Genomic DNA, 25,344 nt, shown 5'->3' with positions numbered 1-25,344 from the left:
AAGGACGCGATCCGCCATTGGTATATGCGTTTCTGTCAAACATGATAAAAACCACAGATACATTTGGGTCACTAGAATCTATGTATGAAACCATGCCGATCACGGTTAAAAGAAGCTGCAGAGTATATCTGTAAAGCTTCTGCTAACGCCGGTTATTTTCATTGTCGCTAGTTAAGTGCGACAAGACCAGAGCTTGTTTGCTCCTAAATTTGATATATGTGTAACGGCATTTTATCCCTTTAGGATATTCTGCCATTAGCGCATACAATATACTTGTAACGGCGTTTTATTCCTTTATAAGAAACAGTCACGCCTTGTAACGACAGGACGTTACAGTCAGCAAGCCAGTGGTTTGATGACCTCTTTTACAATTGTGGAAGTGCGTCTTTTCATGTTACATTTGCAAGGTTTCATGACTTCAACTCATATATGTCTCAGCTATTTACAGCTTAGAGTACAAAACTGCTTCTGGCGAACGGTTTGGCAGGTTGTCATTTAGTCTTTGCTGGTTTATAAACCAGCCAATAGTACGCCAACAGAGTCAAAGTTACTTATTCCCCTCTGTTTGAGCAAAATCAAAAGCTCCGTTGCAATATCAATCAGCAAGTCATTTACTACAGTTAGGAAATGGATTTTCTGCTGTTAGTGTTTGCTTATTGCAGCCACAAAATTGTATAATTGCATTTGATCTTCACAATGCGTATTTACCCAGTCCGGTTTCTTCATCATAGGTTCTAGCGTTGGCAAATCGCCACAACCATTAACCATTTCATTTATACCGTTGCTTATCGCTTCCGGTATTTACCAAAGTGATGTTGGAATAATAGCTCATCTCACATAAGAACTATGTATCAACAAAGTTCCTCTATCTTGCGTTACTAAGGTATACTGCGGTAGCAGATTAAGTTCGAAAACAATCACATCTAAGTCTGTCTAAACGATGTCAATTCCTAGGTAAGATTATAAATACGGTAAATCAAAGACTTTTACCTACTACAGCAGCAAGAGCAAAAGTACACGCAGACTAGCGGTACATTGGTGTATTCAATTATTAAGAATAAAGATGTGTTTTCAATTTAGTTCGCCACCCTTCACTCGCGTTTCCCACAGAGGGACAGGGGTGCGTATACTCTGGACGACAGTCACAGAGAGTCAGGATTTGTAGTTGAAATCAACGCAAAGGTTCTAAACACGACAGATTGCTGTCGATAAAGGTACTAGAACTCTGTGCATTTTACAATGCAATAGATAAATGTCCTACAACTCTGTGCATTTTACAATGCAATAAATGATTCGCTTTCAGTCTGACCAGGGATAGACTCTGGTTTCTCTTCAGAACAAATAAAAAATATTTCTGTGGAGAGGAACAACCGTGAGTTTCATGTAATTTTGTTTTTTCATGCCTAGCTCACGCTGCCCTTAAGCAGTCAAACAAAGCAAAGGCAGTTGCATACTCAACAACCAGTGAGAACCAATAAGCCGCATGGCAAGGCGGTAGGTAACTCAAATCTTCAATGGCTCAGAACGCCATTATGTGAAAATGTCAAGAGATCAATCCGTGAGTGGACATCTGTTAGACAGGCGATCTCACCCGTCAGGGTTTGGATCTTAAAAACTGGACATTAAATCCAGAGGTGTTTCATATGTGAGTCCACAGAAGGGGGTTACCCTCAAGTATACATGAGGGCATCTCGCCACAATTACAAAAGCTCAGTATGTGTACATCACATTCATGGGGTCATGCAGCATCGTGTATCTGGCTCCACCATTTTCCGCTTCTTTCTTCGTTGCCAAAACGGATCAGTAGACAGTTCGTCACAGTCATACTGGTGGTATCTCATGGGTTTCAGAGAAGTTTGCTTCTCGAATTTTCAAGGAATACTTGCACACGATCTTGGCCCGCTCATAATACGTCCAACCTGTTACATCAGGGAACGTTCTTTTACCCATAGTTACCTATGTACCTATTATCTATGTACCGCAGCTGCGGTTGACGGGGTGAGGGTTCAGACCGCCCTCTTAAAAAATAGAGCATTACAGTATCGGTTATACCAACCATGTTACGAAATACTAAGCCGCTTAAGGCAGCTCATGACTAAAAAAAAAAAAAAAATTTCGTGTGCTTTCATAGGGTGTAAACCTCGGAAGTTTCCAACATCATACTTCAAGTACCCGTATTCTGTTAAACGGGATGGGATGGCAAACTGCGTTCATCTGCACTAAGAGGGCAGGTATCTGTGTGGTAAACTTATTTTCAAAGCGTTTGCCTCTATTTGCGTCTGTCAACATCTTTCTACAAGGTGTCACCAAAGTTCAGACTCTATTTATCCCACCTACAGCGCCAGGCGATTTGAGGTTGGGTTCAGATTTTCTTACAGTTTCATATTTTGGAACCCTTTCAACAAATGGGGATTAAGTTTCTCACTTTGGAAAACATTTTTCTTCTAGCCTTGGCTTCGGCAATGGTGCTTCGACAAGGGGTTTGTTTTCATATTTGGGTGCCTTGTATTCCAAGCCACCGTATTTGAGTTTTCTCATGACAAAGCAGATCTTCGGACGAAATCCGCTTTCGTATTCTTCACATCAATATACCAATAGTGGTTCCTGTGTGGACAGCACATTCTAAAATTCTGATTGTGGTACACGCGTTACGCGTTTATATATGTACCGAACGTCTACAGTACGTGATATGAGTACGTTGTTGTTATATATGATACTGCAAACTGGGGTTAGCCAGTTTCTCAGCAGACATTATCCAGATAATAATGACTACAAGTCAGGCTTACTTTAAGGCTAAGTTACATTCGCCTACGTCAGTAATAGTTCATCCCACAGGTTCTGTGGGAATGTCAGACCCAGCGGGTCGTGGAGCGTCTACGACGCGGCTACATAGCCTTCAGTGCACCACGTTTGTGCACGTTTACATGTTATGAATGGTGGCGCCATCAGCATTTAGCTTTGGCTGCCTACTGTTACAAGTATCAAACAGCTCTCCCGCCCACGAGGGAAGCTTTGGTACGTCCCAAGAGTACTCCAGTGACCCCTAGTGGATGATAAAGAAAATAGGATTTTGGTACTTACCAGGTAAATCCTTTTCTTTGAATCCATAGGGGGCACTGGACGCCCACCCAGAGCAGTTTTACCTGGGTTGTTTTAAGCTCAAGGGAGCTTAGTGAACAGATTTAACTTGGATGGTATTAAGCTCAAAGGAGCTTATGGTAACACATTTTCACCGGTTGGTTCAAATTATAAGTTCTATCGGTTAAGGTGTCAACTGTTTAGTTGACAATAAGGTTACGGGTCAACTTTGTGGTTGTCCGTTATGTTATAGGGATTCTCCATTGTCAACCTCTCTATATCCTGTTCGCTCAGTAAAAAACACTGGCAAAGTACACTGAGGTACTTGGGGATATGGAGGGGGGGAGAGTCCTAAATTTGAATATTCAGTGCCTTTGTTCGGCTACGCCCGTCCATATCCCAAGAGTACTCCAGTGCCCCCTATGGATTCAAAGAAAAGGATTTACCTGGTAAGTACCAAAATCCTATTTTCTATAGTAGAGTCTTGTTCTCATACTGTCTGTTTTCCTATAGTAGCTTCTTGTTCTCCTCTCATACTGACTGTATTCCTATAGTAGCGTCTTGTTCTCCTCTCATACTGACTGTATTCCTATAGTAACGTCTTGTTCTTCTCTCACACTGACTGTATTCCTATAGTAGCGTCTTGTTCTCCTCTCACACTGACTGTATTCCTATAGTAGGGTCTTGTTCTCCTCTCACACTGACTGTATTCCTATAGTAGTGTCTTGTTCTCCTCTCACACTGACTGTATTCCTATAGTAACGTCTTGTTCTCCTCTCATACTGACTGTATTCCTATAGTAACGTCTTGTTCTCCTCTCACACTGACTGTATTCCTATAGTAACGTCTTGTTCTCCTCTCATACTGACTGTATTTCTCTAGTAGCGTCTTGTTCTCCTACTGTCTGTATTCCTATAGTAGCTTCTTGTTCTCCTCTCATACTGACTGTATACCTATAGTAGCGTCTTGTTCTCCTCTCACACTGTCTGTATTCCTATAGTAACGTCTTGTTCTCCTCTCATACTGACTGTATTCCTATAGTAACGTCTTGTTCTCCTCTCATACTGACTTTATTCCTATAGTAACGTCTTGTTCTCCTCTCATACTGACTGTATTCCTATAGTAACGTCTTGTTCTCTCACACTGACTGTATTCCTATAGTAGCGTCTTGTTCTCCTCTCATACTGACTGTATTCCTATAGTAACGTCTTGTTCTCCTCTCATACTGACTGTATCCCTATAGTAACGTCTTGTTCTCCTCTCATACTGACTGTATTCCCATAGTAGTGTCTTGTTCTCCTCTCACACTGTCTGTATTCCTATAGTAACGTCTTGTTCTCCTCTCATACTGACTGTATTCCTATAGTAACGTCTTGTTCTCCTCTCATACTGACTTTATTCCTATAGTAACGTCTTGTTCTCCTCTCATACTGACTGTATTCCTATAGTAACGTCTTGTTCTCTCACACTGACTGTATTCCTATAGTAGCGTCTTGTTCTCCTCTCATACTGACTGTATTCCTATAGTAACGTCTTGTTCTCCTCTCATACTGACTGTATCCCTATAGTAACGTCTTGTTCTCCTCTCATACTGACTGTATTCCCATAGTAGTGTCTTGTTCTCCTCTCACACTGACTGTATTCCTATAGTAGTGTCTTGTTCTCCTCTCACACTGACTGTATTCCTATAGTAACGTCTTGTTCTCCTCTCACACTGACTGTATTCCTATAGTAACGTCTTGTTCTCCTCTCACACTGACTGTATTCCTATAGTAACGTCTTGTTCTCCTCTCATACTGACTGTATTCCTCTAGTAGCGTCTTGTTCTCCTCTCACACTGACTGTATTCCTATAGTAACGTCTTGTTCTCCTCTCACACTGACTTTATTCCTACAGTAACATCTTGTTCTGCTCTCACACTGACTGTATTCCTATAGTAACGTCTTGTTCTCCTCTCACACTGACTGTATTCCTATAGTAACGTCTTGTTCTCCTCTCATACTGACTGTATTTCTCTAGTAGCGTCTTGTTCTCCTACTGTCTGTATTCCTATAGTAGCTTCTTGTTCTCCTCTCATACTGACTGTATACCTATAGTAGCGTCTTGTTCTCCTCTCACACTGTCTGTATTCCTATAGTAACGTCTTGTTCTCCTCTCATACTGACTGTATTCCTATAGTAACGTCTTGTTCTCCTCTCATACTGACTTTATTCCTATAGTAACGTCTTGTTCTCCTCTCATACTGACTGTATTCCTATAGTAACGTCTTGTTCTCTCACACTGACTGTATTCCTATAGTAGTGTCTTGTTCTCCTCTCACACTGACTGTATTCCTATAGTAGTCTTGTTCTCCTCTCACACTGACTGTATTCTTATAGTAACGTCTTGTTCTCCTCTCACACTGACTGTATTCCTATAGTAGTGTCTTGTTCTCTTCTCACACTGACTGTATTCCTAAAGTAACGTCTTGTTCTCCTCTCATACTGACTGTATTCCTATAGTAACGTCTTGTTCTCCTCTCATACTGACTGTATTCCCATAGTAACGTCTTGTTCTCCTCTCACACTGTCTGTATTCCTATAGTAACGTCTTGTTCTCCTCTCATACTGACTGTATTCATATAGTAGTGTCTTGTTCTCCTCTCACACTGTCTGTATTCCTATAGTAACGTCTTGTTCTCCTCTCATACTGACTGTATTCATATAGTAGTGTCTTGTTCTCCTCTCACACTGACTGTATTCCTAAAGTAACGTCTTGTTCTCCTCTCATACTGACTGTATTCTTATAGTAACGTCTTGTTCTCCTCTCACACTGACTGTATTCCTATAGTAGTGTCTTGTTCTCCTCTCACGCTGACTGTATTCCTAAAGTAACGTCTTGTTCTACTCTCATACTGACTGTATTCCTATAGTAACGTCTTGTTCTCCTCCCATACTGACTGTATTCCTATAGTAGTGTCTTGTTCTCCTCTCACACTGACTGTATTCCTATAGTAGCGTCTTGTTCTCCTCTCACACTGACTGTATTCCTATAGTAACGTCTTGTTCTCCTCTCACACTGACTGTATTCCTATAGTAGCGTCTTGTTCTCCTCTCACACTGACTGTATTCCTATAGTAACGTCTTGTTCTCCTCTCACACTGACTGTATTCCTATAGTAGGGTCTTGTTCTCCTTTCATACTGACTGTATTTCTATAGTAGAGTCTTGTTCTCATACTGTCTGTTTTCCTATAGTAGCTTCTTGTTCTCCTCTCATACTGACTGTATTCCTATAGTAGCGTCTTGTTCTCCTCTCACACTGTCTGTATTCCTATAGTAACGTCTTGTTCTCCTCTCATACTGACTGTATTCCTATAGTAACGTCTTGTTCTTCTCTCACACTGACTGTATTCCTATAGTAGCGTCTTGTTCTCCTCTCACACTGACTGTATTCCTATAGTAGGGTCTTGTTCTCCTCTCACACTGACTGTATTCCTATAGTAGGGTCTTGTTCTCCTCTCATATTGACTGTATTCCTATAGTAACGTCTTGTTCTCCTCTCATACTGACTGTATTCCTATAGTAGTGTCTTGTTCTCCTCTCACACTGACTGTATTCCTATAGTAACGTCTTGTTCTCCTCTCATACTGACTGTATTCCTATAGTAACGTCTTGTTCTCCTCTCACACTGACTGTATTCCTATAGTAACGTCTTGTTCTCCTCTCATACTGACTGTATTTCTCTAGTAGCGTCTTGTTCTCCTACTGTCTGTATTCCTATAGTAGCTTCTTGTTCTCCTCTCATACTGACTGTATACCTATAGTAGCGTCTTGTTCTCCTCTCACACTGTCTGTATTCCTATAGTAACGTCTTGTTCTCCTCTCATACTGACTGTATTCCTATAGTAACGTCTTGTTCTCCTCTCATACTGACTGTATTCCTATAGTAACGTCTTGTTCTCTCACACTGACTGTATTCCTATAGTAGCGTCTTGTTCTCCTCTCATACTGACTGTATTCCTATAGTAACGTCTTGTTCTCCTCTCATACTGACTGTATCCCTATAGTAACGTCTTGTTCTCCTCTCATACTGACTGTATCCCTATAGTAACGTCTTGTTCTCCTCTCATACTGACTGTATTCCCATAGTAGTGTCTTGTTCTCCTCTCACACTGACTGTATTCCTATAGTAGTGTCTTGTTCTCCTCTCACACTGACTGTATTCCTATAGTAACGTCTTGTTCTCCTCTCACACTGACTGTATTCCTATAGTAACGTCTTGTTCTCCTCTCACACTGACTGTATTCCTATAGTAACGTCTTGTTCTCCTCTCACACTGACTGTATTCCTATAGTAACGTCTTGTTCTCCTCTCATACTGACTGTATTCCTCTAGTAGCGTCTTGTTCTCCTCTCACACTGACTGTATTCCTATAGTAACGTCTTGTTCTCCTCTCACACTGACTGTATTCCTATAGTAACGTCTTGTTCTCCTCTCACACTGACTGTATTCCTATAGTAACGTCTTGTTCTCCTCTCACACTGACTTTATTCCTACAGTAACATCTTGTTCTGCTCTCATACCTACTTATTTCCATCACAGAACCTGTTTGCCTTTGGTGATGTTGATGGGGTTGGAATTAATGGGAAGCTTCAACACCCACTGGGAGTTTCCTGGGACTGGCAGAGGAATCTCCTGTATGTAGCAGATTCATATAACCACAAGGTGAGACACAGTCTGTGGCTGCTCTGTATACTGGTCTCTCCTTCTAGATGTCCTTACCTGTTCATTCCTCAATGACAGACACTACAATGGGTAATTCCTGTGTAGGATTAGGTAGAGAGTATATAATGCTGGTCACTGGGTGCCGTGCGTTGGAGGAACATTTACCAACGTCACTGATGTGCAGCAACCACATCCGGCAGCGTAATGCAGTATGGCTAAAACAACGTAACTCCTGGAAGTCCCCCAGAATAAAGCTGTGTAACCTGTGAGAAGTCTTTGACCATTAACCTTGGACGGGTATCTGTGTGCTACCCGTGGAGTTAAGAAACCAGGCTCTCGGACAATACCAGATTTGCAGAGCTGCTATTCTGCATTAGGATGTGGTTCTCTGCAGTGTTTTGGAGATTCCCCCAATGAAGCAGAGCGATTAGAGATGCCATGGGTGTTTCATTTAAACACTGCCAGAACTATGCACAAATCTTGAACATGTGTAAGAAACCTTTCATACTCCAGCTGTTGTGGAACTACACCTCCCAGTATGTCATGCCACAGTTTTGCTGTTAGGGCATATTAAAACTCTGGCAAGACAGGCTGGTATGTGTAGTTGTACAGCAGTTGGGGGTCATCTAGAGTATGGATGAAGGACCAGCTGCCGCTGGAACTCCTAACCCCCTTTGGAAGATCACTATCTTTATGAGGAATGAGCATATTTGAGGTGTAAAGTGTCAGTTTACTGTATATTCTGCAAAGTATGTATACGTTCAGTGCTGGAGAGGTTCAGGAGTACTGTGCCCCGATGTGGACACACCTGTAGCGAGTATTTTTATTGCAGAGCCACTGAGAGTCCCCCGTGGATAGATAATTTTTATTTTACTTTATTTTCCAACATCAACAATCAAGCATAGCCTGTGTGATCAGAGCCCTCAGACGATGGGGAGAGAGACTCTATACGGGTGTCCAGGAGGAGGTAACTTGGGCGTCTTTGAGTTTTCAGAAATATCTATGGCATCAGTGGCTGGGAGAGGCCACTCTTTACCCTGGGCAGCAGACGCCCAGCCTAAAAGTTATCTCGCTAATCTCCCATTCGGAGGGGCCCTTATATCTGGAGACAAATTGGGTTCTGGAAGGAAGATTCCTACAAGAGCGAAGCTTTAAGTATTTTCATTCTCCATCATCACGTCAGCAATTCAAAGACGTGAGAAACCATAAACCTGGAAGATGGTCTAGTGGCAGAATATTCCTTCTACCACTAAACTGCCTTTTTGAGTATTTTAGATTAAAGATGAAAGGTTTAATCCTAGTCCCCAGTAGGGGGCAGAATTGCACAATTAGCAGATATATTTACACATTGTATCATAGATCTGTAAAGAATTCATACAGGATGCAATTCCATTTAATACAGTGCAGGACTCCATCAGACTCCGCAGAGGTAGAGGCTCTGCACAGCAGTCTACAGGTCTAACTCCAAACCCTAGCGATTGTCCCAGGGGCTTCACACAAGAAGGGCAAAGATTTAGATCCCTGACTATTCCGTGTCTGACAATCCTCAGGGACTTTTGCACTAGTTGGACAACGCTTCCAAGTCACCGATCTGACTATCAATCTGGCAACGTCCTTCACAAACCATTACAGAATTATTGATGACGTTATTAGCTGCAGTAAAAAGAGGATTTTGGTACTTACCGGTAAATCTATTTCTCTGAATCCTCTAGGGGACACTGGAGTCTTATACAGTAGGGTTGTGAAGCTTGCAACCGGAGGTGTGGCACAATCTAAAAAGTATCATTGTCTGCACAGCCGGCTCCTCCCCCTTCACATCCCTCATCCCCCAGTTTGGAAACTTTGACTGAGAGAATAGGACATGATACTATAGCACATGGCGAGGAACCGAACCATACAACATAGCAAACAGCATCCAAGAAACTCTTGAAAAACTAACGCTGTTTGCACGAACTGTTTGAACAAGAACTTTGTACACAGCAGGTTGACAGCACCGAGGCGGGCGTCCAGTGTCCCCTAGAGGATTCAGAGAAATGGATTTATCGGTAAGTACCAGAATCCTCTTTTCTCTTTCATCCACTAGGGGACACTGGAGTCTTATACAGTAGGGGACGTCCCAAAGTTATCCCCTAGGGAGGGAATGCTGTCGGTGGCCTGCAAAACTAAACGTCCGAACTTAGATTCTCCGGACGCAAAGGCATCAAACTTGTAAAATTTCGCGAACGTGTGGGCTGAGGACCACGTCACCGCTCTGCAAAGTTGAGTAGTGGAAGCACCTCTGGCAGCTGCCCACGATGCACCCAGTGATCTGGTGGTATGAGCACACGTCTCACCCGGAACTTGTTTGCCACAGGAAATATAAGCCCGAATGGTAAGTCTAATCCATCTAGACAAAGACTGCTTAGATGCTGGCCAACCCTTCTTTGGCCCATCATAAAGAACAAACAAATGGTCCGACTTTCTGATGGACTATGTAACTTGTACGTATACCTGTAAAGCTCGGACAACATCCAAGGACACGTCCCTATCTGCGAGACCCTGGAAAGATGGGACCACAATTGGCTGGTTTACATGAAACCCCGAAACAAACTTAGGAAGGAAATCTGCTCTTGTACGGAGTTCTGCTCTATCCTCATGAAAAAGGGACTCTTACACGATAAGGCTCCCAACTCAGAAACCCTTCTGGCCGAGGCCAAGGCAAGCAATAACGTGACCTTCCGAGAGAGATATTGCAGGTCTGTTCTTGCCAACGGCTCAAAAGTTGGTGATCTCAAAAATTCCAACACCAAATTTAAGTCCCACGGCGCAGTGGGAGGACGAAAAGGGGGTTGTATCCTCAGAACCCCCTGTAAAAAGGTCTGAACCTCCAGCAAGGATGCTAACCGCTGTTGAAATAGGATGGAGAGAGCCAAAATTCGAACCTTCAGAGAGCCCAGCCTCAGTCCTACATCTAGACCGGCCTGAAGGAAAAGTAGAAGTCTGGATAAGTGGAAGTTCGTCGAACTCCACCCACGTTCCTGACACCAGTTCATGTACTTCTTCCAAATACTGTAGTAGTGCATGGCTGTGACCGGCTTCCTAGCGGCAAGCATCGTAGGAATGGCCGTTCTTGTTATCCCTCTGTTTCTTAAGATCCGGGTTTCAATAGCCACGCCGTTAAATGCAGCCTGTTCAGGTCTGGGTGTAGCAACGGTCCCTGAGACAGCAGGTCCTCTCTCTCAGGTAACTGCCAAGGATCTGCCCGCTAGTAACCCCCGCAGGTAGGAGTACCAACTCCTGTGGGGCCAATCTGGTGCGATCAGAATTGCCCACACTCGTTCTCGTTTCACCCTTTTCAAAACCCTGGGTATGAGTGGGAAAGGTGGAAAAATGTAAACCCTCCTGTAACACCAAGCAAGTGTTAATGCGTCCACTCCTTCCGCTGCTGGATCTCTTGTCCTGGACACATATTTGGGCAGCTGATGGTTTTGCAGAGACGCCATTAGGTCTACTTGAGGTAGTCCTCATCTCCTCACCACCATGTCGAAAATCCGTGGATGTAGGCACTACTCTCCCGGATGCATGTCCTGGCGACTGAGAATTTGCTTCCCAGTTCTCCACACCTGGAATGAACACTGCCGAGAGGATGATGTTTCGCCTTTCTGCCCACAACAAGACGGTTGTGGCTTCCTTTAACGCCATCCTGCTCTTTGTTCCTCCTTGACGGTTTATGTAAGCCGTCGTCGTGACATTGTCCGACTGTATCTTTAAGTGTTGACCAATGACTAGGTCTTCGGCTAAGAGAAGCGCAGTGTAAACTGCGCTGAGTTCGAGAATGTTTATGGGTAGGCTGTTTTCCAGTAACGTCCATCTGCCTTGAGACTGATGTTCCTCTAAGATGGCACCCCAACCTCTGAGGCTGGCATCCGTTGTCAGGATCCTCCAATTCCAAATGCCGAATCTCTTGGCTGCTGCGAGATTCCTGTGCAACGACCACCAAATTAAGGAGGTTCATATGTGCGGTGGAAGTCGGATTCTTCGATGTAGAAACCAGTGTGAAACCTCTCCCTGAGCAATGAGGTTCATCTGGAATGGTCGGGAATTAAGTCTTCCGTACTGGAGAGCTTCGAACAACGCCACCATCTTCCCTAGAAGTTGCACACAGAGGTTTAGAGAAACAGTTTGTGTCCTCAGTACCTGAGCCACTAATCTCTGTAGGTCCTGGACCTTGTTCTCTGGTAGGAATACTCTCAATTGAACCGTGTCCAAGATGAGACCGAGGAATTTAATCCGTTGAGTAGGCATGAGGTTGGATTTCTGGAAATTCACAATCCACCCATGTTGAATGAGAAATTAATGAAATGTCTGAACCTCCTTGATCAGCTGTTCCTGAGATGATGCCTTGATCAGTAGATCGTCTAGATAAGGTATAATTATGACCCCCAACAGTCTCAATCCTGCAACCATGATTGCCATGATCTTCGTAAAGATTCTTGGGGCTGATGATAGACCGAACGGCAAGGCCCTGAATTGGTAGTGATCCGTCACCAGTGCGAACCTTAAGTAAGCCTGGTGAGGAGTCCAGATTGGGATATGCAGATATGCATCCTTTATGTCCATGGATACCATGAACTCGCCTTGTTCTAAGCCTGCAATGACCGACTGGATTGATTCCATCTTGAATTTGCAGACCCTTAGAAACTGGTTTAAAACTTTTAAATTGAGTATCTGTCTGACCGTCCCGTCTGGCTTTGGCACGACAAAAAGATTGGAATAGATGGAATAATGACCTCTGACCGTAGCAATTTCTGAATTGCTGTTAGTAGTGCCTTTGCTTTCTGAGGGCACCGAGGCAATCCCGTTGTAAAAAAAACTGACTGTGAGGCCTCTGTTGAAAATCCAGTTTGTACCCCATGGAAGTTATGTTGTTTATAAAAAGTTCTGGTGAGGTTTTAGCCCAGATATCCCGAAAACCTTCAAGACGCGCGCCCACCAAGGGGGACTCCAGGTGAGCTGGGAGGCCGTCATGCCACGGTCTTGTCAGCAGGTTTATCCTGCTTTCTGGTTGCTGACTGTGAGCGGCCTCTACCTCTGCCTCCATGTGCTTGTGTACCGAACCCTCTTCCTCTGGCTCGAAAGGACTGTGATCTAAATGAATTAAACATTGGTCCCGAATAACCTCTCCTAACCCGTGGAGTGGTTCTCGTATAAGGAGTAGGCCGAAAGGTGGACTTCCCTGCTGTAGCTTGTGAAATCCACTTGTCCAACTCTGGACCGAAAAGCATTTCACCCCCAAAGGGGATGGATTCCACTGCCGTTTTGGTGTCCGAGACTCCTTGCCATTCTCTGAGCCATAAAATCCGTCTAGCCGATATGGCCGATGCGGAGATGCGTGATGCTATCCTGCTAAGATCCTTTGAGGCTTGACACAAGTATGAAGCTGATTCTTTAATATGTTCTGCCAGTTGGGTAATTTCTTCCAAGCTATTTTCCTCCTCAATAGCCTGTGCAATACGTCCAGACCATGCTCCCATGGCCTTTTTAACCCAAGGACAGACGGTCGTAGGTCTCTGTGCCGCATCTACTGCTACGAAAATTGACTTTAAAGCTGTGTCAACCTTACGGTCTGAAGCATCCTTTAAAGTTGTTACATTAGGTATTGGCGAGATTGTCTTTTTAGACAACCTTCCTAGGGAAGCATCCACTACTGGTGGAGTCTCCCACTTATCCATTACTCCTTTAGGTAAAGGGTAAGTTACTTGAAACCTCTTTGGAAATTGAAAGTGTTTATCAGGTTGCTTCCAAGCCTCCTCCATTTGAGATTGGAGAGATGTAGGAATGGGAAACACTGCTGAACGCGGTTTTTGGGATTCGAATAATTCGAAATCCTCGGGCTCCTTAACTTCTTCCACTTTAAAGTTTAGGATCTCTTTTACCGCGTCAATTAAGGAATCAATACCCGAGATTGCCGTGTCCTCTTCCGGAGGATCAGCGTCTAGGTTAGATTCAATCAACTCACCTTCCTCTGTATCAATAATAAGACCCTCCTCCTCTGATTCTGGTACAATAGGAGGAGGTCTTTTAACTGCCTTGCGCACATTTGTTTCTGCTTGTGCGGGCAGTGTTAACCTGATGAGAAATTCTTCCATCGTTTTTGAGAATCCCGCAGCCCATTCCGATTGCTGCTTGCGTGATTCCGCCATCTCCTTGGAGATTCTATCTGCAAGGTTTTCTTCCCAGGACCTAGACGGAGCACTGCTCCCAGGTGTAGCGTCCTTGTCTAAGCAGGAGTCGCACACCCCGGAGCTGCCAATCCGCGTGCTCTTCTTGTTACAATTCGTACAAATATAACAGGTCTTGGTTGTGTTTAAACACCCTACCAGGGTACTACGCTGCGCTTTCCTTTTTAAACTAGGAAAAGAAAGACTGTGATACATGACGGAAGCAAAGATATCGGATCCAGCTGGAATTACTCTTCCCTTCCTTATATTGCAAAAGGAACAGGACAAGAATAAATAAGTAAAAAATAAAATAAAAAATAATTAAAAACACCAGCCGACTTGCGACCCTCACGCCCCAACTGTAAATCGGCTACGATGGTAGAGTTGGTATCCGCCTGCTTCCTTGTATTTTCTTCAGGATCTTTGTAGTAGAAGTCCTTTGAAAATATAAATGATAAAGTACAATTATTTCTCTAACGTCCTAAGTGGATGCTGGGACTCCGTAAGGACCATGGGGAATAGCGGCTCCGCAGGAGACAGGGCACAAAATAAAAGCTTGAGATATCAGGTGGTGTGCACTGGCTCCTCCCCCTATGACCCTCCTCCAAGCCAGTTAGATTTTTGTGCCCGGCCGAGAAGGGTGCAAACTAGGTAGCTCTCCAGAGCTGCTTAGAATAAAAGTTTAGTTAGGTTTTTTTATTTTCAGTGAGTCCTGCTGGCAACAGGCTCACTGCATCGTGGGACTAAGGGGAGAAGAAGCGAACTCACCTGAGTGCAGAGTGGATTGGGCTTCTTAGGCTACTGGACGTTAGCTCCAGAGGGACGATCACAGGTTCAGCCTGGATGGGTCACCGGAGCCGCGCCGCCGTCCCCCTTACAGAGCCAGAAGAGACGAAGGTCCGGTGAAAGCGGCGGCAGAAGACATCCTGTCTTCAAGACTAAGGTAGCGCACAGCACCGCAGCTGTGCGCCATTGCTCTCAGCACACTTCACACTCCGGTCACTGAGGGTACAGGGCGCTGGGGGGGAGCGCCCTGAGACGCAATATAACACACATATACCTTAGCTGGCAAAAGGAATACATCACATATAGCTCCAGGGCTATATGGATGTATTTTTTCCCCTGCCATTTTACACAAAAAAGCGGGAGTTAAGGACGTCGTGAAGGGGCGGGGCCTATCTCCTCAGCACACTGGCGCCATTATTCCCTCACAGCTCCGCTGGAAGGACGGCTCCCTGATTCTCCCCTGCAGTACTGCATCTGATTCAGGGTAAAAAAGAGAAGGGGGGGGCATTTTGGCAGCAAATAACTAGATTAACAGCAGCTATAAGGGATTAACACTTATATAAGGTTATCCCTGTATATATATATAGCGCTGGGTGTGTGCTGGCAGACTCTCCCTCTGTCTCTCCAAAGGGCTAAGTGGGGTCCTGTCCTCTATCAGAGCATTCCCGGTGTGTGTGCTGTGTGTCGGTACGCGTGTGTCGACATGTATGAGGAGGAAAATGAGGTGGAGGCGGAGCAGTTGCCTGTGTTAGTGATGTCACCCCCTAGGGAGTCGACACCTGACTGGATGATTGTGTTTAAGCAATTAAGTGATAATGTCAGCAATTTACAAAAAACTGTTGACGACATGAGAAAGCCGGCAAATCAATTAGTGCCTGTTCAGGCGTCTGACACCCTCAGGGGCCCTAAAACGGCCGCTACCTCAGTGGGTCGACACGGATCCAGATACAGATACTGAATCTAGTGTCGACGGTGACGAGACAAACGTAATGTCCAGTAGGGCCACACGTTACATGATCACGGCAATGAAAGAGGCATTGAACCTTTCTGACACTACAAATACCTCAAAGGCGGGTATTATGTGGGGTGTGAAAAAACTGCCAATAGTTTTTCCTGAGTCTGAGGAAATAAATGAGGTGTGTGATAAAGCGTGGGTTTCCCCCGATAAAAAACAGCTAATTTCTAATAAGTTATTAGCACTATACCCTTTCCCGCCAGAGGTTAGGGCACGGTGGGAAACACCCCCTAGGGTAGATAAGGCGCTCACACGTTTATCTAAACAAGTAGCGTTACCGTCCCCTGATACGGCCACCCTCAAAGAACCAGCTGATAGGAGGCTGGAAAATATCCTGAAAAGTATATACACACATACTGGTGTTATACTGCGACCAGCAATCGCATCAGCCTGGATGTGCAGTGCTGGAGTCGCATGGGCGGATTCCCTGACTGAGAATATTGATACCCTGGATAGGGACAATATTCTGTTAACTATAGAACATTTAAAGGATGCATTGCTATATATGCGTGATGCGCAGAGGGATATTTGTACCCTGGCATCAAGAGTAAGCGCAATGTCCATCTCTGCCAGAAGAGCATTATGGACCAGACAGTGGTCAGGGGACGCAGATTCCAAACGGCACATGGAAGTATTGCCGTATAAGGGGGAGGAGTTATTTGGGGCTGGTCTAACAGACCTGGTGGCCACGGCAACTGCTGGAAAATCCACCTTTTTTACCCCAGGTTACTTCACATCAACAGAAAAAGACACAGTCTTTTCAAACTCAGTCCTTTCGTTCCCATAAGTACAAGCGAGCAAAAGGTCACTCTTTTCTGCCCAAGGGCAGAGAAAGAGGAAAAAGGCGGCACCATGCAGCCGCTTCCCAGGAGCAGAAGCCCTCCCCTGCTTCTGCCAAGTCTTCAGCATGACGCTGGGGCTTTACAAGCAGACTCAGACACGGTGGGGGCCCGTCTCAAGTATTTCAACGCGCAGTGGGCTCACTCGCAAGTGGATCCCTGGATTCTACAGGTAGTATCACAGGGGTACAAACTGGAATTCGAGGCGTTTCCTCCTCATCGGTTCCTGAAGTCTGCTTTACCAAAGTCTCCCTCCGACAGGGAGGCAGTTCTGGAAGCCATTCACAAGCTGTACTCCCAGCAGGTGATAATCAAGGTACCCCTCTTACAACAGGGGAAGGGGTATTATTCCACACTATTTGTGGTACCGAAGCCGGACGGCTCGGTGAGACCAATATTAAATCTAAAATCTTTGAACACTTACATAAAAAGGTTCAAATTCAAGATGGAGTCACTCAGAGCGGTGATAGCGAACCTGGAAGAGGGGGACTATATGGTGTCGCTGGACATCAAGGATGCTTATCTCCACGTCCCAATATATCCTTCTCACCAAGGGTACCTCAGGTTTGTAGTACAAAACTGTCATTATCAGTTTCAGACGCTGCCGTTTGGATTGTCCACGGCGCCTCGGGTCTTTACCAAGGTAATGGCCGAAATGATGATTCTTCTACGAAGAAAAGGCATCTTAATTATCCCTTACTTGGACGATCTCCTGATAAGGGCAAGAACCAAGGAACAGTTAGAAGTCGGAGTGGCACTATCTCAGGTAGTGCTAAGTCAGCACGGATGGATTCTAAATATTCCAAAATCGCAGCTGATTCCAACGACACGTCTACTGTTCTTAGGAATGATTCTGGACACAGTCCAGAAGAAGGTGTTTCTCCCGGAGGAGAAGGCCAGGGAGTTATCCGAGCTAGTCAGGAACCTCCTAAAACCAGGACAGGTCTCAGTGCATCAGTGCACAAGGGTCCTAAGAAAAATGGTGGCTTCTTACGAAGCGATTCCATTCGGAAGATTCCATGCAAGAACTTTTCAGTGGGATCTACTGGGAAAATGGTCCGGATCGCATCTTCAGATGCATCAACGGATAACCCTGTCGCCAAGGACAAGGGTGTCTCTCCTGTGGTGGCTTCAGAGGGCTCATCTACTAGAGGGCTGCAGATTTGGCATTCAGGATTGGATCCTGGTAACCACGGATGCCAGCCTGAGAGGCTGGGGAGCAGTCACACAGGGAAGGAATTTCCAGGGCTTGTGGTCAAGCATGGAAACATCTCTTCATATAAACATTCTAGAGTGTTCATTCCGGGAGTGGACAACTGGGAAGCAGACTTCCTCAGCAGACACGACCTTCACCCGGGAGAGTGGGGACTTCACCCAGAAGTCTTCCACCAAATTGTAAACCGTTGGGAAAGACCAAAGGTGGACATGATGGCGTCACGTCTAAACAAAAAACTGGACAGATATTGCGCCAGGTCAAGGGACCCTCAGGCAATAGCAGTGGACGCTCTGGTAACGCCGTGGGTGTACCAGTCAGTGTATGTATTCCCTCCTCTGCCCCTCATACCGAAAGTATTGAGAATCATAAGAAGGAGAGGAGTAAGAACTATACTCGTGGTTCCGGATTGGCCAAGAAGGTCTTGGTACCCGGAACTTCAAGAGATGCTCACGGACGAACCGTGGCCTCTACCTCTAAGACAGGACCTGCTACTGCAGGGGCCTTGTCTGTTCCAAGACTTACCGCGGCTGCGTTTGACGGCATGGCGGTTGAACGCCGGATCCTGAAGGACAAGGGCATTCCAGAAGAAGTCATCCCTACTCTGGTAAAAGCCAGAAAGGAAGTAACCGCAAAACATTATCACCGCATTTGGCGTAAATATGTTGCGTGGTGTGAGGCCAAGAAGGCCCCTACACAGGAATTTCAACTGGGTCGTTTCTTGCATTTCCTGCAAACAGGACTGTCTATGGGCCTAAAATTAGGGTCCATTAAGGTTCAAAATTCGGCCCTGTCGATATTCTTCCAGAAAGAACTGGCTTCAGTACCTGAAGTTCAGACATTTGTGAAAGGGGTGCTGCACATACAGCCTCCTTTTGTGCCTCCAGTGGCACCTTGGGATCTCAATGTTGTGTTGAGATTTCTAAAATCACACTGGTTTGAACCATTGTCTACGGTAGATTTAAAATATCTCACGTGGAAGGTGTCGATGCTGTTGGCCTTGGCTTCAGCTAGGCGTGTGTCAGAATTGGCGGCTTTATCATGTAAAAGCCCTTACCTAAATTTTCATTCTGACAGGGCGGAATTGAGGACTCGTCCTCAATTTCTACCTAAGGTGGTTTCTGCATTTCACATGAACCAACCTATTGTGGTACCTGCGGCTACTAGGGACTTAGAGGACTCTAAGTTGCTGGACGTTGTCAGGGCCTTGAAAATATATGTTTCCAGGACGGCTGGAGTCAGGAAAACTGACTCGCTGTTTATCCTGTATGCACCCAACAAGCTGGGTGCTCCTGCTTCAAAGCAGACGATTGCTCGTTGGATTTGTAGTACAATTCAGCTTGCACATTCCGTGGCAGGATTGCCACAGCCAAAATCAGTAAAAGCCCATTTCACAAGGAAAGTGGGCTCATCTTGGGCGGCTGCCCGAGGGGTCTCGGCTTTACAACTTTGCCGAGCAGCTACTTGGTCAGGGGCAAACACGTTTGCTAAATTCTACAAATTTGATACCCTGGCTGAGGAGGACCTGGAGTTCTCTCATTCGGTGCTGCAGAGTCATCCGCACTCTCCCGCCCGTTTGGGAGCTTTGGTATAATCCCCATGGTCCTTACGGAGTCCCAGCATCCACTTAGGACGTTAGAGAAAATAAGATTTTACTTACCGATAAATCTATTTCTCGTAGTCCGTAGTGGATGCTGGGCGCCCATCCCTAGTGCGGATTGTCTGCAATACTTGTATATAGTTATTGTTACAAAAAATTCGGGTTATTATTGTTGAGCCATCCTTTCAGAGGCTCCTTTAAATTTATCATACTGTTAACTGGGTTCAGATCACGAGTTGTACGGTGTGATTGGTGTGGCTGGTATGAGTCTTACCCGGGATTCAATATCCTTCCTTATTATGTACGCTCGTCCGGGCACAGTATCCTAACTGGCTTGGAGGAGGGTCATAGGGGGAGGAGCCAGTGCACACCACCTGATATCTCAAGCTTTTATTTTGTGCCCTGTCTCCTGCGGAGCCGCTATTCCCCATGGTCCTTACGGAGTCCCAGCATCCACTACGGACTACGAGAAATAGATTTATCGGTAAGTAAAATCTTATTTTTGTTCAGGAGATCCTCACAGTATTTTTCTAAATATATACTTTCACCAGCAGAGGGAGCTGTTGCTACAATAACCATCCCTCTTGGTATCTATACAAGTGGGAGGGCTGATCCTTGCCCCTTAGAATGGCACCACTTAGGAATAATTAAAATGGCCGCCACTGAAGAATTTTGGGAACTTCCAAATCTCCTTTCTGTTCCTAGGTAAACTTTATCTATTATAACTCACTAGTCAGCGCTTACAAGTACTGCAGCCTGTCACTATAGATTTCTATATATATGGGGAGGCGCTCTTGTTATGTACTGGTGCGGGTTCCCTCACGCGGCTGAGGGATCTCCTCAGCCTCGTGGAAATCACTGCAGCGTCTCTGCCCCCCCGCCGCGCGCGCTCTGGGACCGCTCTGACGAAGTCTCGTAGCGGTGCTTTGCTTGTGTCTCCCCTCACGCGTCTTTGCCCTGTCTGCGTGCTCCGGGACCGCTAGCGGCGCTTGTCAGCGGCTGCATAGTGTGGGAGACTTACTCGTATCCCCCCGACGTGCTCTTCCAGCCCCGCTCAGTCTCTGCTCGCTGGTGACCGCTGCGCCGCTGTGATGACCTCATGTTTAAATAGAAAAAACGTTTATGCTGACAGGGGAAATAAATAAATAAATAACCTATTATAAAACCAGTACTCACTGTGTGGATTAGAGGATCTCCTTGCAGAGAGATGCAGTTCCCTTCAATAAGGATCTTTGTCTCCAATATTAAGCAGCCTTGTCCCCCTTTTTGTTAGGTTGACGCAGCCCTTATTACAGCTCTTTAGAGTTTTAGTCAGGAGCTCAGTGCTCCCACGTGCTGTTACCTCCAGCACAATTTTTCAAACTGGGGGATGAAGGATGTGAAGGGGGAGGAGCCGGCTGTGCAGACAATGCTAATTTTTAGATTGTGCCACACCTCCGGTTGCAAGCTTCACACCCCTTACTGTATAAGACTCCAGTGTCCCATAGTGGATGAAAGAGAAACATTGGCTCTAGATATGGATGTATTTGTACAACATCCTGATTGGAAGATTAGAACATGCAGTCAGTACCAAGTACTAACCTTCTTACAAGAGCGTGGCTGGATTCAGGGGCGGATCCAGAAGAAAATGAAAGGGGGGGCACCATGATAGGGGAACGGTAATAGTTATATTTACATGCACCTAAGGCACGCGTGCTCCCAGATAAGAGGAGTGGTATCACAGGGGGCGTGGCCTCACAGAATACGCCATCAGGTAATGATTGGCTGTAGGAGCGCATCCTGGTTTATTGCCAATGTTTCACCCTGATGAAAAGTCTGATTGGGCCTTGAAATGTTGGTCACCTGTTCCATTAGTTATGGGAGCCTGGAAGGCAACCGAGCACAATATAATTATTACAGTGTTTAGTTGGTGGTGGCAGGTGCAGCATACCTTGTTTTGGGCATTGTACTGAGACTCAGACTGCAGGACACGAACTGCCCATCTCTGATTAGCAGAAGCAGCCAGCTGGATCTCCAACAAGCAGCATAAGACACCTGCCGGACAGCCCTGTCACAATCACACGGGCCGCCTTCTCAAAGCTGAGGCTGAGTGTGACTGCACCTAGCATGGTGGTAAAGGAAGTGGAGGAAGAAGTGCTGGGAAACTGTGCGGTGCAGTGAGGGCTAATGAAGCCTTCTGCACAGTCATAAGTAACAGTCTTACTCCATGCTGGCATTTGTACCCCGCGCCTGGGCTGGACTCCGGCTGGTTGGCAGTGGGGGAGGTAGGTTGCGGTGTGAGCAGGGGGAGGCTGGAGCTGCAGCTCCAGCCTCCCCATTGGTTACCACACGGACTTGCTGTTAGAGCAGCGGCGGGTCCTAGTGCCTGCTGGCTGTTTTATCAAATCTGACTGACACAAATAGCAGTAGTGCTGCTGCTGTTCTCCTTTTGAAAAAAAAAGTCAGAAATGAAAGGGGGGGGCACGGGCCCGAGACCTACGTACACTCCATCTATATATAAGAGTGACTCGTGACACTTTTTTGTTTGTTAAATTGTATAATTAAGTAGGAAAGGCCTAAATGAAAAAAATCTTACATTTATTTTTAGCACACAGTAGTAACTATTTGTGTTGGTGAATAAAACTGCAATGTTGTCAGGATTCCTGTTTTTTGGAGAGAAAAAAAATATGTTTTTGGCAGAATTGTTAGGATTTGGCCAAAACGAGAATCTTGATTAACTAGTAATGCTTGGCAAAATCCCAAACCAGACCCTGAATTCTATATGCAATTAGTATTACTATCCATTTCATTGTGGGCTCTTTCTTTCTTTCTTTCTTTCTTTCTTTCTTTCTTTCTTTCTTTCTTTCTTTCTTTCTTTCTTTCTTTCTTTCTTTCTTTCTTTCTTTCTTTCTTTCTTTCTTTCTTTCTTTCTTTCTTTCTTTCTTTCTTTCTTTCTTTCTTTCTTTCTTAGAGAAAACATGGGGAGGTTTATCAAAGCTTGCAGAGAGATCCCAAGTACCAACCAATCCGCTCCTGTCATTTTCTCAGCCTGTAACATGGCAGTAAGGAGCTGATTGGCTGGTACTTTATCTCTCTCTACTTTATCGTCTTCCAAGCATTAATGCATCGTTCCCATAGTGCTAGATCTATGTGCACGAAGACTGGATCCTGAAGTTGCGCTAGAACTGGATGGTTGGACCCATTAGGGACACCTAAGCTGCCGCCGCCATCCTCTAGTCACAACATTCTTCAGCTTTGTCCGTTGTGCTGCACAGCAGAATTTAGTGCACCACCCTACAAAACCAGTCCCCAGTAAAAACCTCAGGTGGTTTCCCGCATTCCCCTACCCTTTTGGTGCTCACTATGGGCAATGAAATAATGATAGATAGATAGATATATATATATATATATATATATATATATATATAAAATCTCTTGCTCAGTGGCATCTTCCATCCAGCAGCTGTTGCTGTGTGTGAAGCCCAGGCATGCACACAGATAGCCCTAGCAATGTCTGCTGTCAGTATGTACAGACATATTACGCTGCCCTCCTGTACACCCGTTCCCAGCCAGTGTTATGAGGACAGCAGCCCTGTTACCTCACCGCAGCACTATTAACGTCACTCTGAAAAACAAAACACGAGAGGCTGCACATGGGGCGCCGTTCACCGTGACTTCTAATTAATGATTTCCTTTATTTTATGGGAGTTGGCAGCGAGCTGGGGAAGTGACCGCTCTCTCTGGTCCCTGAGCGGTTTGCTGCCCGGCACTGAGTGATAGTGGATGTGTTTTTATGTGTGTTAAAGTTCAAACTAAGAAGTGCAGGAAACACTCGGTGTTCTACCCGTGGCAGGAGATGGATCGCTGTACGTTAAACCACCCTGAGAAGTATGGACGAGGTCATTTGTTTCGTTTTCTATACAGTTCTGCAGAACTGTTCCATCACAGTAATGACGTGAGGGAATCTTTTTATTTATAGACGGTTATTAGTCTTGTGTGAGATAAATAATTACCCTGACAGATTGTGACCATTGCACATTGGAGGAGATTGCAGAGGTTTTTCCAGAACTAAAGAAATAAGGTGTCTATTTACTAAGCCTTGATGGAGATAAAGTACCGGCTCCTAACTGTCATTTTTTCAAACCCAGTCTGTGACATGACAGTTGGACACTGATTGGCTAGTATTTTATCTCCGTCCACTTTATCTCCATCCAAAGCTTAGTAAATAGACCCCTAATGCACTAAAATGTGGTAAACCGTATGTCACACATCACCTGGCTGTCGCTGGGGCTTGGTAGAAAAATGACAGAAGCTGATTGGTTGGAACGTCTCTACTTTATCTCTTTTGGAGGTGTAATACATTTCTTCCTTGGTCATACTCTTCTGTCTATGGGGGTCATTCCGAGTTGATCGCTAGCTGCTTTCGTTCGCAGCGCAACGGTCAGGCAAAAAAATCGGCACTTCTGCGTATGGGGCGCAGTGCGCACGCGCGACGTACTTTCACAAAAGCCGATGCAGTTTCACACAAGGTCTAGCGACGCTTTTCAGTCGCTCTGCTGATCGGTGAGTGACAGGAAGCGGGTGTTTCTGGGTGGTAACTGACCGTTTTCGGGGAGTGTGCTGAAAAACGCAGGCGTGCCAGATAAAAACGCAGGAGTGGCTGGGGAAACGGGGGAGTGGCTGGCTGAACGCAGGGCGTGTTTGTGATGTCAAAACAGGAACTAAATAGTCTCAAGTGATCGCAAAGTAGGAGTAAGTCTCGAGCTACTCAGAAACTGCACAATTTTTTTTTTTGTAGCCGCTCTGCAATCCTTTCGTTCGCACTTCTGCTATGCTAAGATACACTCACAGAGGGCGGCGGCCTAGCGTTTGCACTGCTGCTAAAAGCAGCTAGCGAGCGAACAACTCGGAATGAGGGCCCATGTGTGTGGAGAGCCAAGCAGCCACACCAGCCAAGTATATGTACCCGGCTAGGTTTAAAGGTACCTGGCACCTTCACACCTTGGAAACATCCATATTGCGGCCTGAACCAGTGAGAATGTAGCCTAACCAGTCAGTAGGAACCATAAAACCGCCATGAGGCCTACGCTGTGCATAGCGTACTCTTACACCAAGATAGAAATGGTTTTTGTGGTATGGGGGTCATTGGTGTAATATTGTCGGCACCTGGATTATCTCTGTTTTTTTTTTATCTCTCTCCTGTTTATGTCAGATCAAAGTTGTGGATCCAAAAGCCAAGAGCTGTGTTACATTGGCTGGTATCGGGCAAGCCGGGAACCTGACCGGGATAAGTTTTCTGGAGGCGTCCTTCAACGAGCCTGGTGGCCTCTGCCTCGGGGGAGATGGACATCTGTTGTATGTTGCCGACACAAATAATCATCACATTAAGGTCCTGGATTTGGAGACCAAAACGGTCTCTGTGGTAGGTTCATTATCACCTTACTTGTCTGTAATATGTTTATTATCCCCTGTAACTTTCTTATTCCAAGACATCTGGCTGCCCAAGTGACGTGTATAAAAGGGAAGGCAAGTTTAATTTGATGCGCTTCTTAATTTTATACGTCTCTTGCTAAAAAATTGGATGATCGCTGTGCGATTGTTCTTGGTCAGTGTGACACTTTTAATTAAATTGGCCAATGTTGGACTTCGAATTAGGAATTAATTCTAATTATGCATAATGACTATCTAATTGGTACGTAGCGAAAGAGCAGCAAGTCCGGGCACCTTTACTTTGAAACGTCTGCGTCTGTTGATCATTAGGTCCCTTTGACGTGGACGACATTTTCTTTACTTCTCATGATAATAAAATAATCTCTGATAATTCCTTAATTTCTGAATGCTCCATGGTAGTCTTTACCTTGGGCTTATGTCCATTCCAGTTGGATAGATGGGTAGAGATACGTAGGTAAAAGCACTCCCTGTAGAGGGTA

General features: G+C 45.3%; 1 protein-coding gene across 2 annotated transcripts in view; it reads left to right on the top strand.

Annotated features, from left to right (window-relative positions):
* The window catches only part of NHLRC2 (NHL repeat containing 2), a 144,182-nt gene that overhangs the window by 78,592 nt on the left and 40,246 nt on the right, over positions 1 to 25,344 (top strand). For both annotated transcript variants that reach the window (XM_063962559.1, XM_063962557.1), the window contains 2 exons: positions 7,660 to 7,782; positions 24,627 to 24,836. In XM_063962559.1, coding sequence (XP_063818629.1) covers positions 7,660 to 7,782; positions 24,627 to 24,836 — 333 coding nt within the window. The remainder of the gene's footprint in view (positions 1 to 7,659; positions 7,783 to 24,626; positions 24,837 to 25,344) is intronic.

The sequence above is a fragment of the Pseudophryne corroboree genome, chromosome 3 (genome assembly GCF_028390025.1).
Source record: "Pseudophryne corroboree isolate aPseCor3 chromosome 3, aPseCor3.hap2, whole genome shotgun sequence".
Taxonomy (NCBI): domain Eukaryota; kingdom Metazoa; phylum Chordata; class Amphibia; order Anura; family Myobatrachidae; genus Pseudophryne; species Pseudophryne corroboree.
This window is presented reverse-complemented; position numbering and strand designations above follow the sequence as displayed.